At 34.0% G+C, this 19,409-nt stretch overlaps 1 protein-coding gene across 1 annotated transcript in view; it reads left to right on the top strand.

The window, feature by feature from the left end:
• Positions 1-19,409, top strand: part of LOC100369776 (discoidin domain-containing receptor 2-like) — a 38,992-nt gene that overhangs the window by 10,270 nt on the left and 9,313 nt on the right. The window contains exons 2-6 of the mRNA XM_085492267.1: positions 13,266-13,384; positions 13,651-13,756; positions 14,047-14,299; positions 15,566-15,719; positions 18,517-19,032. Of these exons, the coding sequence (XP_085348393.1) occupies positions 13,306-13,384; positions 13,651-13,756; positions 14,047-14,299; positions 15,566-15,719; positions 18,517-19,032 (1,108 nt within the window). The 5' untranslated portion in view covers positions 13,266-13,305. The remainder of the gene's footprint in view (positions 1-13,265; positions 13,385-13,650; positions 13,757-14,046; positions 14,300-15,565; positions 15,720-18,516; positions 19,033-19,409) is intronic.

A 19,409-nucleotide genomic window follows, 5' to 3' on the forward strand; every position in this document is an offset into this window, starting at 1 on the left:
TATATCCATGCAGCTGTATAGGTGCTGTTTATATGTCTAGCTTGTACACATGTACATGTTAACAATTTCCAAGATACAACCCTTCTGTTCAAGGATCGAAAAGCAAGGGTTGTAAGACGATTACTGGTATTCAAATTATGCAGGAAGCAATGCCAGATTTATTATGAATCAAATGCTGTAACATGCCATTTTGCAGAGCATTCCGGTTGACCTATGACCTCTGTGTCACTAGACACATTAACCTCTGACCTGTATGAATTGATGATGCAAACAATAGAATCATTGCTTGCCAAAATGCTGCTGCAACATTTTTGGCAAATATTGTTTTATTTTTTCTATAACTTCTTCGTTACATTTGTTAGAACAGAATGGACGTAATTTACCCATCAACATTAAAAAAAAATATAGAAACATTATGCAGGTTTATTATTGTAAGGTCATTTATTTTTCCTTGGGATTTTTTTAATTTTTTTTTTTTTGCTGAAAGTATGAATAAATCAGTGAAGATAAAATCTTTTGATAGTTTCTTTACTTCCTATATTTTACATTCAACTTATCAAAACTGAGAAAATTAATTCCAGCTAAAATAAATGATTTCACAGTAAGTAAAAAATGGTGAATATTGGCTTTAAAAGTGTTAAAAAAATTTAGTCATTGTTTGACAGTATTTTTATATATCTGGAGATTTCGGGTCTGTGGAGATCAGAAATCTTGTTCATCTGTGTCTGAAATGCATCATCACGTGTATGTTTTCGGGATTATACAACTTGGTAATGATACTTGCTGACCTACTCAAAAAGGTCTAATCCACGGCTTTAGAACCACAACAAGGTATGTGTCCAGTAATCGTACTGACAGTTGAATTAAGCTGAATGGCAGCTAGACTATGGTAAACTCTCTTCTAAGTTGTTTAATTTCCAGACAAAAATAAATTCTTTGTTCTGTGAGTAACTTACATATGTACTTACTAGTACTGTAAAGGGATTAATTACTCACTGGGTTTAATTTTGCTTATTTCATAAAATGCGCTAAATTAAAACCCAGTGAATATGTAAAATTTAGCATAGAACACATTATCTAAATGATAAAACAGTGAATTTAAAACCCACTGAATGTGCCTGAAATGGTAAATCAGCAAAATTTAAATCCAGTGAAAATTAGTCATTTTACAGTACATAATTGGCAGAACAGTATAAGGTATTGTTTGTTTTTTGTCTGCAATGTATGTATGTTTTGTCTTCGTCATACAGTATCGCACACTCAAATGAAACTCGCATAGTAATTAAGTTATTATTATTATGCATAAATCAAATAGATGTTTCCCTAATATATAGAGCAAATAAGGTAAACCATTCATAAACTTTAAACATAATTTATTTTTAACATAAAATGGTGACTACTGTAAAATCTGTATTAGAACCTGCAGCTTCTATTAAAATGGTACAATACAACAGAGGGGATGTGGCTTCTATTAGAGCATCTACACTTATGAGAAATGATGAATTTTTGATTCTCAATCATTCAAAAAGCATGGGTGCGACTTTTATTAGAAATGCGGCTTCTAATACAGATTTTACGGTAGTATGATTGTGCTGCTGGCACAGTTTATTTACTGATTTATTATATGCATTGATTTATAAATGCCTTGTGTTTGGAGTGGTGCTGCAAACGACCGGTCGTAACAAACCCATCACTGCATTATCCAGCTTTAGTTTCATACAAAGTTTAATAGGTCTGTATGGTAGATCTACATTAAATTGCGAGATTAAACAATCAAACAAAAACATAGATGAAAAAAAGATGATGTTGTAAACCCCATTGTACCTAATGTATTTCCTTACATGGATTGTTTGGATAATCATAACTTTCTAGTTTCTTTGAAGGATCCTGTATTTCGTTGATGTGCTTGCAACAGAATGTAAGCAACATTCAACAACTGTTACTAAGTGGTGATAGTTGTGTCTGGTCTAACAGTCTACACATATAAGGTCGACTCAGGATGTTAGTGTGTTTTTAATCATCTGAAAACTAATAACATTCCATTTGGAAAACAGCTAAACAATACAAGATCTCAGTAACTATCCATACCACTGTGATCATGTTCCCTGCAGTGTTCCCACAATGATTTGACAAGCTACGGGCATAGCTAGGACAATTTTCATATGAACTTAATCTCTAACTGGGACGTACGTTGTACCAGTGCACTTGTATTTTGATTCAAGGTCATCATGTGAATCAAAACTGTAAATGTGTCATTTTTAGACGAAGGAGCGAGAAAGGGATGATGCCCCCGAAATTCTCCAGAAGTTCTCCTTATATTAAAGCATACATCTTCAAATAACAATACTTTAAAAGGGTTAATTATTCACTGGGTTTTAATTTTGCTTATTTTGTTGACTGAACAATGCACTAAATTAAAACCCAGTAAATATGTAAAATTCAGCATAGAACACATTAACTAAATGATAAAACCATGAATTTAAAACCCACTGAATATGCCTAAAATGGTAAATCAGTGAAATTTAAACCCAGCGAAAATTAGTCATTTTACAGTATACTGATAATTCTGTGACAATTATCGAGAAATCAAATGACAAAATCATAGGTGAGGGTGTAAAATAATTCTGCTGGTGTTCATTGAATCTCATTATCCCAAATATGTGCGAGTTTCATGCAATGCATTATGGGACTTCTGTATCAAGCAGCTCAATATGCTCATGTGCAAGTTGTTTAGGTTAACAGTCGAGTTGATAGAAAAACAAGTGTACTTTTATTGGTTGATTATAATATGTTTACTGCGTTTTGAAGGCAAAATACGATATGTTGTGTTTTGTGGAGACCTTGAAATGCAAAAGCCAGACAATTACTGCAGATTTGATTCAGACAGGCCATTTTTGAAATACTTGGGAGAATTGATGTGTTTTTAGAGAATCCAAGCACATCTGAACTACTTAACCTACTGTGGAACCTATTCCAAAACCCCTAGGCTACTGGTAGTTCTATAGTTTTAAATGTAGCAAGATTTGCGAATTTGTAATACAAAGAATTACTTGGCTTCCTTATTTGGAGTTGATGAGTTACATCACACATCTATGTCATTTTTAAGGTTGTAGTCTTCAAATTTTAAACTCACAGAGCACAATATTATATGCGACTGAGTCTCAGTTTGGGTTCAAATGCCAGGGTTCATGCTGTGTCTACAGCCCAGTGACAGAGTGAAAGGTTATTTAAATCACCCCTGGAGGTCGAAGTAAACAAGATGAAACATTAATGCCTGATTCACTCTACAACTGAACCTGTGTTTAATTTAATTGTGAGTTGGGTGGGTAGGATTTCTATTCTCTATCAAGGTGAACTTTTGACTGAGGTTAAAATCAGTTGTTTTATCTCTGTTTTTTTTATGATTCCTTCAAATTTCAAAAATTTAGAGATTGTTGCCTTTGAGTACTAGTCCAAAATAATTGTGGTTAATGTATGTTTCAATATTTCATTTCAAATCACGATTCACCAGGATTAATTTGAGTTAAAGCGGGGAAGTCGTCACCTACACATGCGTCAGGGAGCGTGTCGTTGTTTACAAACAAGCGCCTACTCATGAGCCTCTGCGTTCTTAGCGTGTGTTGTTATCATCGCTTGGGACTCAATTCCCGCGCGTGCGCAGGTGACGACCCTCCCGCTTTAATTATGTTAAAGTTGTTAGTGTACAAGTATAGCCTTGCTACATTGTATGTTCACACTGCTGAGTAACGTTAAGTTGGATCACTTTGTAAATATCTTTACCAGTGGGATAAACCTGCGTTCTGTTCATACATCTTAGTGGTTTATATTTATCTCAGCATTCACATTCATTTTATGCCCTATTTACTGGTACCTACTATAGAGTCATCACAGTAGGGCATTGTTTACATGTCTCATCATGGGTATTAAAGAACGTTGGTTGTTGTGCCACGCATGTGCGAGATATGGAACACGTATGATCAAAGATGGCGACTGTTACGCAGACAAACGAGTACAAATTGAGACATTACTAAGCTTTGACTATGTAATTTTTTTGGCGATTGGAAGGTATCGAATGAGTCACCAGCGGTAAATAGTGCATGTTGCGCCCAGGTCAAAACTCATACTCGTGATTGCCATTAGAAGAATATATTGGGGCTATGCAAAAATCAATGTTTATCAACACAAATGTTGCATATGTGTAGCACAATGATCACCACCCTTTAAACATGGAACTTTTTATCTAGACCAGCGCTCTGACTCAGTGCCAACTGCAGCTCGACAATGTTAATTCGTTCTCACACATATGTTTTTTATCAGTAGGTTAAAAATCAAACTGGTTTGATCCTCACGTTTTGCTACACATGTTAACACCATAAATCTATCTCGTATATTTGCTTTAGAACCACATGTAAATCAAGAATTGGCTTCATTATATATTTATTATTATTATTATTTTATTTCCATTTCTCTAAAGAAATATACCCCACTGACCTGGGGGAACAGGTTACAATGCGAAAGTTACAGGCGTGACTTTAATCGCCTCAATAAAATAAAGTATTATATATATATACACATACACACACATATACAACTCATCTATTGGAGAACTCACACTAACAAATGATATCTAATCTGAAAAGCTGTGTATACAAATCTTGCAATACTTTGGATGATTTCATGGTTATCCTGAGAAAAAATATATGTAAGTTTACGGATAGGCGAAAGGAACTCGTGTTCCATATCTCGCACATGCGTGGCACAAAAACCAACGTTCTTTAATACCCATGATGAGACATGTAAACAAAAAATTGAGGTTAAAACAATGCCCTACTGTGATGACTCTATAGTAGGTACCAGTAAATAGGGCATAAAATGAATGTGAATGCTGAGATAAATATAAACCACTAAGATGTATGAAAATGCGTAACCGTCCACACCCTCCACATATAAGCACATATGGTACTACTAGTAAAGTCTATACAGTCTATACATAGTATAGTATATATGTACATTTCATTGTAATTTTTAAAAAGTTTCAGCCATGCATTAAAAACATTTATCAAATACCTTGTATTGCCTGGCCTCTTAACGCTATGGGAAGTGCGCCCTCACATCAAGGCATTAATTTCCTGTATCACGCCTGGCCCAGCGGACACGGCTTTCATGGACACGGCTTTCATCAATCAAAACAAAACTCGTCATTCTAAATTACGTTATGTGTTTGAGGTCATGCCATGATGAAATTGTAATTAACACCTGTTAGGCACAAGTACCAGTATATTATATTACCTTTATGGACTAGATACAGCTTTTGCTGCCCTTGGTCGTACGGCTTACATGCCCGAGCTTGCAAAGTCTGTATCCAGTTCATAAAGAATATTGTAAGGGTTATTAATATCATGCAAAGTTCCATGACTTACTTTTGTATGGTATCAACTGCATGACAAAAAATAGTATAAGCCTGAATGTGAATATTTGTCACAGTGCTGGAGTTAATGCAAAGCTGGTGCCTGATTGGCTACTGAAGTCAAACACCTAACAGTTAGACCAATCAGAAAGCAGCTTGTATGTTGATAAGCTTTTTCAATGTATCCAATTCAGCCTTGTTTATATGCTTTGACTCAATTTTGGTTCTGTGGTATGAGTAGATTTAAGTGTGTGTCTGATAATTTCTCTGGGAACCATGTGAGGTGGTGTTTGACTTCCTGAGCACTTGTTGTTCCGTCAAGTAAATATGAAGTAGGTTACTTGTATTAATAAATCAGTGTCCGGCTGTTCCAAACATCACTCGCCTATAAGCCTCCTCAGATATCCAATATAAATAAGAAAAAACGTCAGTAAACAATGTGTTCATAAAAAGTAATTTATTACTGGGTTATCCATCAATAGGAGCAGCCAACAGAACCAAAATATTTAGTTTCATTCTAGAAAGATGCGCATTACCAAATATTGGGATAAAATGTTTACATTCTTTAAAAGTTTAAGTAATGTTTAAATGTTTGCGATAATTTCACTGACATTGTTATCATATTCAACAAAATAATTCTGTTTAAAAAAAAAAGATTATGATTCAAATTTGAAATCCTTCTAATTCCCACATACTAATAATAAAATTATAAATAAAAAAATTACAGGAAATTTAAAAATATTTGTGATAACATTTGACAGGAATCAGTCTAGCAGTGAAAGAGTGATTCACTCGGTGGTGTAGCGATGAATTATTGCCTCGGACACGTGGTCCGAAATTCACTGACGGGTTGGTACAAAAAATATTTTTAAATAACTTTAAACTGTATTACTCAGCTTGGTCCTGAATACTTTCACAGTACTCCACCTTGTCAGTAACCAGTATTATTGGTACAATTGTGTGCTCGATATGGTGAGTGAAAATGCTGCAATCTTGTAAGTGGAGTAGTAGGCTTTGATTAGTTTAAAGTGACGTCTAGTGGCGCCACCTGCTTATACACAATCTGCTTAAATTAGTGCTATTTGAAATTCCTCAGTTCTTCCTAACTATGAGAACTGTAACTCGGCATTAATACAGCAAACTTTGAAACTATATCTGCTGCTTTACTAAAATTTAATTTATTTATTTATTTTTTTTAAATTGCTCTGCTCAAATTATAACATATTTTCATTGTAATTTTTTGTTATATTTTTAATTTTACGAAATATTTGACACAGTTAACAACCTTCTATGTGTACTTCTTGTTTTAGAAAATAAGATTTTTGTGAGACGGGGTTGTAAATAGATGGGTATGCAGTATAATACAAGAGTTGACCTTTGAAATGCTAAAGTCAAATTTGTTTAGCTTTCACAAAATGAATCTGAAATTTGTTCTAAAAATTTAATAAAAACTTGTAGCCAATGAAAAATTTGCTCTAGTTGGTCCAAAATTATTATAGAAAAATATTTAAATATTTGCAAAATATTTCAGGAAAAATTGTGGCTTTCATTGGTTAGTCACATGGGTATGCTTTATTTGTTTCATTGCTATGCTCACCAGCAACACTATTGACAGTTTAACTGTGTGTCGGGGGATTTTCTGTCGGTCAGCATTTCTCAAATTAACGCTAGCGTGTCAATCCATCAAACTGATTTAGTGATGTAGATTTATGTTTCTGTAGATTTTTAACAAACTAAAAATAACTGTAGTGATCGAAATTCTCACTCATCACTTTTATTCCTACACACAGTGATGCTTCACACCCTGGTGATCGAGTTAGCAAGCAAGAAAGTTTGGTCTTCTAATATACTAAATCTACAATTAAAAATACATTCCTTGTGGTGAAATTTTATAAACTTTACTTTCATGAGAGTGGGGATGTTAGGGATACCACCGAATATAACAATAACACAAGTTAACAGAGCAAACAAACAGAAAACCTGGTTTCAGCACTTCATAGGGTATATTTAAAAGTTGTAGGGGAGGTGTCCGTACATCATCGTCAGACAAGCTCCATTTATTCTGCCATAGTCTCAACACTGTACCCTGGCAGATTTTATTCAGTAAATATGTGTTTAAGTACACCCTCGATGGTAATTCAATATCCTGCCATTTTGTTTTATATCCATAGCCTTATGCTAGGACAATTCCCATTGGTTCCAGTCAGATCTATGCATTTTACTGATGTCAAATACACAACTGATTGGAGAATCGCGCAATGATTCATGGGAAATATATTTTGTTTTAAATTATCCCATCATTTACTATATTGCTATTTCTTCTAAAACTAAAAGTCAAAAGATCTGACTAGATAAGTGAAGAAATTTAGTTAATCACGTTTCAATATTTTTTTTCTGTCCTCTGACAACTTAATATGGTTGTTTCAAACTAATTCTGTATTTTCCACAGTTTTTATTTCGGTTTTGCATGAGATTAATATACAAGGGACAATACTGTGGTAACTTGTAATTGACATAGATCTGTTATTTCCATAATCATGCAGCGTTAGACAGTGTAGTGAGCAGCTGAAACTGCAGAAAGCGTAAACCCACACTTGTAATCGATGTATCTCATGTCATTCATATCAATTACAAAATGGCTGAAACAAAAACTACATCAACAAACAACGAGCTGATCAGGGATTATTTTGTTACGCTGCATAATATTCTTAGTATAAAATGTTGTATTTACACAACATATTTGAAAGTGAACATGACCCAGCTATGAAAACAGTACAAGAAAAAAACTGTACTGCTTTCATTGTAATTTTTTTGAATTTTAATACAAAGTAATGCATGGAAGCTGCGAATGTGAACAAAGTGCATACATATGCAAATAGCCTCTTGACACTTTATACTATGTACATACCAGTATTATAATTAGTTTGCATTTGGGCATTAAATGCTGTATATATATATATATGTTGGTGATAGAGCTTGACATTTCGTTGTCATGGTTTTAAAATTAAGTCCAGCACAGTGATAAATATTACCTGTGGTGTATTGGCTGAAAAGCACATGAGTGATATTTGCAGCTTTTATCACGTATCTTTACATACGAGTATCTCAGCATAGGTAATGTATTTACTGAGTTATGCTGGCCATCATAGTTTCCATTCTGATTTACAGGTAACTTATAAGCATCATTATCATGTGGTTTAATACACCATCAGTGATTGACTGAAAGTCAGCTGATTGTTCCAAAACCATATTTGGTCATAATACCCACAGTTCTCTGCAAATCCCCCCCCCCACATACACAGTTATTACTTTTTCCTCGCTAGTAGAATGACAGAAACTTTTGGAATACCCATAAATTATACAGTTTTGAACAAAATAAACATAAGTTATTGGAAAGAATAGTTATTATTGTATCCCCAGACGACATACTAGTAGTAATTTTTATTTTTAACATTTTAAAGTAAGAAATGGATCGTTGAAACTGATGAAGCATTGATTTTATGGTGACTGTAGCTGTGTTTCACAACTTTGGGTTATTTAGAGAACTAGCAATGAAAAATTAGGAAAAAATTAATAATAAATAGTACAAGTACAGATCGATTTATTAGGCTTCTCATTCTTCAAGTGACTGATACTACCATCATCCTAATTTTAACACCATATATTTCCACCAACATTTTCTCTGTATTTGTTCTATAGTTTCTCCGCTAATTATTCAACAAATTACTATTATTTGCAGTTACATTCTTGTTTTTTCTTGTGTGAAAGTTAACAGATTGACTTGAGTGGTCAGAGAATCATATTATGATATTATTTTTAACTAGGAAGCAAGTATACTGTAAAATCATAAATGCTTTATTTTTTTCAGCTGAATTAATTTTTCACTGGAAAGACATTTTGGCTGTTTTGTATGTATGTTGTAAATTTATTTCCACTGATTTTTGGTGACACATTTTGTATGGATTTTATCTTCACTGATCCATTATTTTCATTTTAGCTTCACTGATCCATTATTTTCATTTTATCTTCACTGATCCATTATATTCATTTTATTTTCACTAATCCATTATTTTCACCGAAAATAACAAAAATAAATTCCAAGTGAAAGTAATTTACAGTTAGCATTCCATCAAGTTTATTTTATTTTTAGTTTTCCCAATTTATATGTATTGTATAGATTTCCCTCTTTGCTTCTGATTACAAGTGGAATGTCAAAATTGAACTTATTCTAATCATTAATCATTGGGTCTATGTTTAAAATGAGTCATACGAGAGTTTCAGTCATTGACCATAGATAACCTCTAACAGATTAATAGTCTGGGTGTCCTGTTTCTAAACTAAGCTCCTCATGTGGTCTGTCTTGGCTTTATATCTTAAATGAACAACAAGATAAACTCATTTGCTGCCAACATACTGTAAAACACTTAAATTTGGAGGAGAGATATATTTTAACAAGTTTGGGAAAAATTGCAAAAATGATATAGCATTCCTTGAGACTGGAAGTCGACGTAACTTTTGAAAAATTCCATCTTCATGAATACAGTCAGGTTATTTTTTCAGCCGTTTGGATGCCGTGATTTTTTCCCGCCAGAAATTCAGTGCTACATTTTTCAAATCATTATGCAAATAATTTTATTGTGCTGTAATTTCTATTCAAAACTGTTAACTGTGATCATTGAAAACCTTATTTACCACAGACAGCTGGATAATTTTCCTGTCTGAGTATATATAAGTCTTAGATGCTGAGTTTAACCTTATATAACCTGTGTAGCCAACCAGTCAGCTCACTGACAATGAGTCTGTTCAAGTCAGCTGCTGCTCAGGATATTACGTAAAGACATGACAATAGTGTAGATGCCTTCTAGCTATTTATTGCTGGAATACGAATGCTTTAAGACCAGATGCAAAGACCTTTCAGTATATTTAACGAAAATTAGGTGGGTGCTGCCCCAACATTGTAAATTATACAAATGTAGTTAGTTCTCTATTGCTTTACTCTTGACGACATCAAAATTCACCACACTTTTTGTATTCCATAATTTGCATAATTTTGCAGATCAACTAACTTAAAGATTTCATAAAAAAAAAAATACTGTTTTACTGTTTTACATAGCGTGAACTTCAGTTATTAGAGGTCGCCCGGTTTTTCAAGGCCAAAACTTGAGATTGAATTGTGTTGAAGTTTGTCAATAATTTGTGCAGCGTTCTTCATGCATCAGTGATTTTGAAGCCTGGTTATCACAGCAATTCAGATATACATGTTTCAACCGACCAAGTTTTCTGATCGAACACTGCACACCAGCTTACACCCCCCTCATTCTTAATTTATAGATTGTTTACGATATATATTTATTCTAAAGATTAGATCACCTCCCACAACTGAACTAAACTCATTAGGGTGAATTGATTGGTTTAGATAATGGACCACATAATGTATGGTTGAATTACTGATTTAATGACAACTATTTGAAATTCTGTAATTCAAAAAAGGTTACTATTAACCTTTTCTCTACCAGTTCCCATGTTTCATCACAAAATAGTCCCGTTTATAGTCTGCATTTTCCTTCAGAAAATTGGGACTGCGTTTTTTTAGCAAAAACTGAAAATTGACTAAAATTTTATCTGTTGGCTCCAAAATTAGGGTTCAATTTTTTAGAAATTTTGAAGAATATAAAAAAAAGGTACAGAATAATTCGGGCATGAAAGTCTGGTGGTGAAAAGGTTAATGCTTTAAGCAACTTTCTTCAGATTTCACAAAATTTGTCAAAATTTTTTATCAAGATATGTAGTTAATGTGAAATGGTTTTCATTTGCTCCAAAATGAATAAAAAATTATAAAAAAATCCATAAAAATTGAAAAATCTTCCAACATTTTTTGCAGGAGAAAAAATATTTCTTTAAATCTGTTGATTGTTCAATTAAATGTTCAGAAATTATATTTCAACTAAAGTTCACTTTTACCCGCTGCAAAAAAAAAAGTAAAAAATTCACAATTTTCTCCGCTTCATGTAATTTAACTCTCACAAAATTAAAATTAGTTCACAATATTGTTGACTTGATTACATGTTTACACAGAAAATAAAGTAAGTGAGACGACACAGTTGATTCTGTAATTCTGCAAATCTGTCAACGATTTCATTCAGGTTAAACCAACACTTGGTGTGAAAAATAGACGCAGATTGATAATGAATACCTAGATGTATATACTCTTGCTAGAGATCACTGCCTTCTTGAGAACCCCTCATGAGTGATGAGTCATAATGATGTCACCATGGAGCTGTAATTTATTCATGTAGTATTGAATTATCATAAATTTGCATCATAAAATGTCTGCTACTAAATATATGCTATGATATTGTTATTATATAATATTTTAATTAATTATATTTCACTCTTGATAAATTATATTGAATAGTATACGTTGTCTGAAAATTGTCATCTTGGAGATCGTATATGCGGCCATTTTTAGCTCCACTGTCGAATTTGTCGAGCGGATGTTTATCATATTAGTGATTGTCTGTCGGCGTCCGTCGTCAGTGTCAACTTTTTATGTTTTCGACTTTTTCTTGAAAACTACAATTCTGAATGCTTTGATATTTGGTGTATATGTGCCTTGGGTAGACCACTTCTAGATTTGTTTATTTCATGATAATTTTGGTGAATATTTTTGGTAAAAAGTGATATTTTCGACTTCTTGTTAAAAACCGCAATTCCAATTGCTTTGATATTATATATATATATATATATATATATATATATATATATATATATATATATATAAAGGTAGTAAATGTGGACCTTTCTCAGATTTGTTCATTTTGTGATGATATCTTCAATTCTCTAATTTTAATGAATATTTTTTGTAATTTTTGGTAAAAAGTGATATTTTTAAATTCTTGTTGAAAACTGCAAGTCTGATTGCTTTGATTGTTCATTTTCTAATGATATCTTCAATTCTTCAATTGAAATGTGCATTGCTAACAGCAGAGCTATCTCAACCGACAAGCTGCTTGTTTTAGACCCTTGAGCTTATCAAGTCTGAACCCTAACATACCCCATCTCAAACTTTTGAACATCACTATTATCACTTTCAAAATGTCTGTGCCACATTTTTATTAATTGAATTATAATTTTTTAATATTGAACCACATAGGCAGAATTTACTATTAATTGGAGTTGATAAATTTTTTTTCAAGAAATATCACCTGGACACGCAAGAATAGCAACACATGCTAAAAATGCAAAGGCTCAACATGGGTAGACTCTTGTTTTTTGTCTGCTGCATGCGCAGATGAAAACTTCCCGACTTTGTTTATTTTTTTAAAGTTTAGGCCAGACTTTTTTTATTCCTTGTTTCGCGAGTTTTTATAAGGCAATTTTTTTTGAGGAGGGCGGAAAAAAAATATAATTAATTCTTTTTTTCCATTAGATTTGTGTGATTCTCAAAGAATTGTAAGTGAGATCATTGATCAGAGAGAAGAAATAAAATAAAATTTTATTCCATATATAACCTTGTTTCTTATCTGCGCGAGACTTCGGTACTTTGATCATGATACTCCCACGAAAATGCAACTTGGATTTGTTATGCGGCGGGCGTTAAAAAAAATAAAGATAAAAATAATATTTTTTAAAAATTTGTTTGCGCTTACAAATCGGCGGGCGTAAGAAATTACGCTGAAATAAAATTATATTTTTATTTCATTTTCGGCTCCTGTTCATACGACGGGTTCGGGAAACAAGGGATAATAAAAGTCTGGCCTTACTTGGTGTTAATTTGATATCCTATAAGTATGATGGTTGATACTAGAAAATGGATGATCTTATTCTTATACTTGTATTTTAATTTTCTTTCTTCTAGATCTTTCATTCAACATGAGTTGATGCTATAGTTCATCAAGATGCTTTTAACCATGAAGTTCTTGGTGTTTTTATTCATACTTGGCCCTGTTAAAGACTGTTTTGCTGCCATAAACTTAGGTAAGGTATCTGAAAACAGTGTTTATTTATTCTGTAGATTGCAAAACTCGCAATAATTTGTACTATACAGCAAGAAATATTTTCAGTAACATTACAAAGCAAGTAAAACGGTAACCTTACACAGTGAATCCCATGTGATTGGCAAATGTACTCATAACATTCAAAAGTATTTGTAACCTTACAAAAGTAAATTACACTGCTTTCCAAATCTGTTGTACACTGATTACATTTCATATATTGTTGTCATGTGTTGTTATCTGCTATAGAGACATGTCGAGTTGCGCTGGGTATGCAGACTAAGGAAATCAAAGATGAACAACTCTCTTCTAGTTCTACCTATAGTGAGGAGTTACTCGGTGCCAGATATGCAAGGTAAAAACAACATAACATGCGAAAACAAAATTTGTAATTGCATGATGGGAAATTGATGACTGCTGCTGGTGATTTTTTGTCCGAGGATGTTGTGATACCACCCTCTATAGCGTGATTGAGGACACCTATTGTTTTTCTTTCTCAAATTGAAAATTGATCTACATTCATTCACGTATGTTATGAATGCCGGGAAAGGTATGACAATCATGCTGAAATCAGTGTCACTAATGGTGTCTGACTAACCTCTGAATAGAACAGAAAATAATATCATTTATCTCTGTATCAACCAGACTGGGTCTGAATGAAGGTGCAGGTGCATGGTGTCCGGGAAATCCCATTTCCAAAGACCACAACGATGAATTTTTGGAAATCAATTTATTAAAGCTGACAGTGATTTCCTTGATAGCCATTCAAGGTAGAGATAATGCTGAAAGCAATGCTGTGGAGTATGCTACACATTTCAAACTAGTGTATTTCAGGCAGAGTGAGCTACCAACCGATGACTGGCGGCGGTTTGAATACAGGAACTACTACAATTATACGGTAATTATAAGTGTCTTTGTTTGTCACTGAGCAACTTTAACATTTCTCCATGAAATTAATATTTATGTTATATGTTGATATCAAATGTCACCATGCTGCTTGGTGATGTCATAGAGTATGTGATGATGTAATAGAGTAAGTGGTGACGTCACTGAGTGAGTGGTGACGTCATTGAGTGAGTGGTGACATCATTGAGTAAGTGGTGATGTCATTGAGTAAATGGTGATGTCATTGAGTAAGTGGTGATGTCATTGAGTGAGTGGTGATGTCATTGAGTAAGTGGTGATGTCATTGTGTAAGTGGTGATGTCATCGAGGAAGTGGTGATGTCATTGCGTAAGTGGTGATGTCATAGAGTAAGTGATGATGTCAGAGTAAGTGGTGATGTCATTGAGCAAGTGGTGAAGTCATTGAGTAAGTGGTGAAGTCATTGAGTGAGTGGTGAAGTCATTGAGTAAGTGGTGACGTCAATGTGTAAGTGGTGATGTCATTGAGTGAGTGGTGATGTCATTGTGTAAGTGGTGATGTCATTGAGTAAGTGGTGATGTCATCGAGTAAGTGGTGATGTAATAGAGTAAGTGGTGATGTCATTGAGTCAGTGGTGATGTAATAGAGTAAGTAGTGATGTCATTGAGTAAGTGGTGATGTCATTGAGTAATTGATGATGTCATTGAGTAAGTGGTGATGTCATTGAGTAAGTGGTGATGTCATTGAGTAAGTGGTGACATCATTGAGTAAGTGGTGATGTCATTGAGTAAGTGGTGATGTCATTGAGTCAGTGGTGATGTAATAGAGTAAGTGGTGATGTCATTGATTAAGTAGTGATGTCATTGTGTAAGTGGTGATGTCATTGAGTAAGTGGTGATGTCATCAAGTAAGTGGTGATGTAATAGAGTAAGTAGTGATGTCATTGAGTAAGTGGTGATGTCATTGAGTAAGTGATGATGTCATTGAGTAAGTGGTGATGTCATTGAGTAAGTGGTGATGTCATTGAGTAAGTGGTGACATCATTGAGTAAGTGGTGATGTCATTGAGTCAGTGGTGATGTCATTGAGTCAGTGGTGATGTAATAGAGTAAGTGGTGATGTCATAGAGTAAGTGGTGATTTCATAAAGTATGTTGGTGATGTCACTGAGTATATTGATGATGTCACTGAGCATATTGGTGATGTCACTGAGCATATTCGTGATGTCACTGCACAAGTAAATGTGCTTTTCTGATGGAGCAAATACAGTACATGATTTCAAAGAATATTGTTTGTTTTCAGGTGATGCTTGGCAATAATAATCCCAGCCAGGCCATATCTCACAGTATATCGCCCCCAATCATCGCGGAGAGAGTACGTGTATATCCGGTGAATCCCGTGGATGTGCCTTTACATGTCTGTATGCGAGTAGAACTCTACGGATGTCCATATCAAGGTAATAAAATACTCTCAAATATTTCAACTTCTGATGATAACAAGTAAACAGGAACAGGACTATATTATGGAAGGTGACAATTATTTATACTGGTAGTGAGAGGGCTGAATGCTTTACATTTGTGTATTAATATAAGCTGTCTAACTTAAATGTCTGCACACGGATTAGTTATAAACATCCATGAAAACTTCAAATTCACTTGTAACTCGATAGTAAAAAAATGATATGTAGTTGTGATATTTTGGGGAATTATTTAAAAATTCTGATTTTATATGGCACACATCTAGAATGGTTGGTGGTGCCACAAATAAGTAGTTTGGATGAATCTATTGAATGACATCCAGCGAGTGGTTGGTGTAAGTATGAACAAAAAAATAACTATCCTATATCAGACTACAGTGCAAGATTTTTACTGGTCCTTGCAAAATGTTATTACATTGGGTTTATTTAAGGATGTAGTAGACTTTCATTGGGCAAAACAGAAAAAGCTTGATAAAAATAACAATAATGGTTAATGACTAACATTTTTTACATGTCGTTGTAGCCCTTGCAACACTCTATCCAAAAATTGATAACACCAATGTCAACATTAATTACGTCACGTGACTGCTAAATAAACAAAATCGATTGTTCTGCTATTTTTACTGCTACTAGAAAACGAAAACAGTTAGCCAACACATTTTTATGAGAAAAGGAAGACTACAATGTTCTCAAAAATAATGTAAAAGAGATAGTTTCTGAATTGTTTGGTTCTTTTACAAAGTGGTGGAGAAGAATTCTGTAATAAATTAGAGTGCTCTGTTTTCACAGGTCAATTAGTAATGAAATATTACTGATACTTGAAAAATATTTTACATTTTGTTGTCAATTGATCTTGAGTTCAATCTCTGAAAAAATCAATGAAATCGGACAAGAACTGTTCGCGTAATCGTGATTTTTGTGATTTTAGACACGTTACGTTTCAAATGGCTGAAAAGACTCGAAAACCAAAAGTAGCACAGTCGAGAGGATATTTTCTGTTCAGCACATCGTATTCAGTTATTTTTTGATGTTTAAGATAGCTATTGTGTTGGTTTTATAAAAATCAAAACAACTCGTTTGGTACATGGCCGATAAAGTTATGAAAAAATCGATAATTTGAAAAAAGCAACGTGGGAACGAAGTATGGCCGCCCTTGAATAAACAGTGTAATCCCGTTATCAATTTAAGTTTATTTGCTTGACAAGCTTAGTTTTGAGTGTTATACCATATCACAACAAACAATTGTTTATGTGACCGTTAAACTTGAACACTGTCATGTCTACGCTCCCTTTCTCGCAACTTTCTTGTAAGCCACGGCACCAAGCGAAAATGTCATCAGAGCAGAACTACATAAATTTTATTTGTACTAAATACCGGCGATGAAACTTTTGTTGTTGTTGAATATCAATTTAAATTCGTAATTGAAGTAAAAAAAAGGCCTACTATTTGCTGACTGAATCCGCTTGGAAGCAAGTCAGTCAAGCTTGCCGACAGCACTATCGTGAATTACAGGTTGTCGTTTTTGCTCTATAACTCGTTACAATCAGAGTTTCGTTTAGTTTAGTTCAGTCGACTTGCAGTACGATTGTTATACAATTATTACCAGCACAAAACAGTTTACATTTCCAAGAGCTAAGAATGTACATGTAACTGATTTGTCTACGTACCACCGATGCATCACTCAAATTCATTTGAAAGTCAGTCTGCCATCCCAAATGACACAATGGACCTGATTAGTCTATTTTTGACAACCTCATATTCTTAGCCAATCCGCGTACATGTGTTATGTTTGAAAAGCCGCATGTTCATCGGAGACTAAAGTCAGATTCCCAGCCATAACGAGATTCTTCATGGATATTTATTTTTCCAGTTTTACACCAAGAACATTTACAGTGGTCAGCTAGATTCAATATCAATATATCCAGGTCATTGAGCCTTTCATTATTCGCTTTACCGTAAGCGTTGCCAGATACTGCAGACTTCGCTGGCGATATTTTTCGTTTCGACATCATGCTCATTTTGTATGTTGATGTTGTGTCATCAGCCTCCAGTGACAGTATAGTGGTGTCCTCATCATGAGCATTTGAGGTAGTTACGGTGGTGTCTTCAGTCTCCAGTGTGGTGGAGCAGATGTCACTTGGGTTTTCACTCGACTTGTCTGTTGTCGACTCGTCCAACTTTGTTTCCGTAGAGGGACTGTGTACGTAGTAAAAAATATGGTTTCTGCTATTCAGAAACTTGCAGGTTTCGCTTGTTATTGGGACACTCTTTTACCGATTTTTTTTCCCAGTGCCATTTTTTAAAATAAACTTGATCAATACAAAATAAATGAACAGTAATATATAGTAGAGAAAAGCGATGCGATGAACTATCAAAAACGAGTGAGTGTATCCGGTCATTTGACCGGGCGCGTACACACGATGTTTATTTGCAGGATTAAGCTAAATACAAATGTTATTGTTTAGGCACAGTGGGGCTTAGACGAAGTGCACATTCCAGGGATTTCCGTTACTTGTAAATTACTTTTTATTTTTTAAAAAGCCGTTTTTCTTGAAATAAAAAAGTGATTTAATAAAAAAACAAGATCGTATATGTATAAGTCACCGTTTAATAAAAGAAGAAAAAAATTAAAATCACCACAAAAGTCTACTACATTTTTAATAGTGGGTCAATGTTAATATTGAACTTAGCATGCCTAATACATGGTCGGTTAATACTACGGTAGCATGCAAAATACTGATTGAACAAAATTCTCCAATTTTTGTTTTTCATGTAGATGATTTACAGTCGTATAGCATGCCACAAGGTAATGCCATGGATGAGGAACTGGTATTCACCGATAGAATGTACGATGGCGTCAATAACAACGGTATATTGAAATATGGACTCGGACAGTTAACAGACGGCAAAGTTGCTGATAATTACTACGATCACATGGACCCATATTTTGGGAAAGGTTACCACTGGGTAGGATGGGATCGTCAGGCAACACCGCAACTGGAAATTACATTCCGCTTTGACTCGGTACGAAACTTCACATCCATGATGTTGCATTGTAACAATCAGTTTGATCAAGGAGTGTCGTTATTTGCATCGGTGGTTATCTGGTTCAGTGTAAAGGGAGGATATTATTCTACTAATTCGTTGAGATTCACTCCGCAGCGAGATGATACGCATCCAGACGCGAAACACCTTAATATTGAACTAAATCACAACATTGGCGAAACTGTCAAGTGTCAGTTTGAGTATTATTCTCGCTGGATTATGTTCAGTGAAGTCAGTTTTGAGTCATGTAAGTACATAAGTTGTCATATTTTTTGGATATTATATTTACCATTTGATGTAAAACCGATTTTAGTATTATTTCTATTAGGACAGTTTTCATATTCTGGTATTCTTCATGGCCAACTTTTTAAAAATCAATAAATAAATAAAAATATTTGGTTTCCATACTCAATTTAATAATATACAACACGTAATACAAGAATTCAGTATTTAAATTATATACAGAATACAGGACAGTTGTACTGACGCAACATGCATGTTGAATTCTGTAGTAAATGATTAATTATATCCAGTGGCTTTGGCCTTGTTATGAATCTTACTGTGTCTCACTAGAACTTGGTGAGTCAGTAGGCCCTGTTTTTGTCATTGAACCTCTGGTAAATA

This window comes from Saccoglossus kowalevskii, chromosome 17 (genome assembly GCF_978046115.1).
Source record: "Saccoglossus kowalevskii chromosome 17, keSacKowa6.1, whole genome shotgun sequence".
Taxonomy (NCBI): Eukaryota; Metazoa; Hemichordata; class Enteropneusta; family Harrimaniidae; genus Saccoglossus; species Saccoglossus kowalevskii.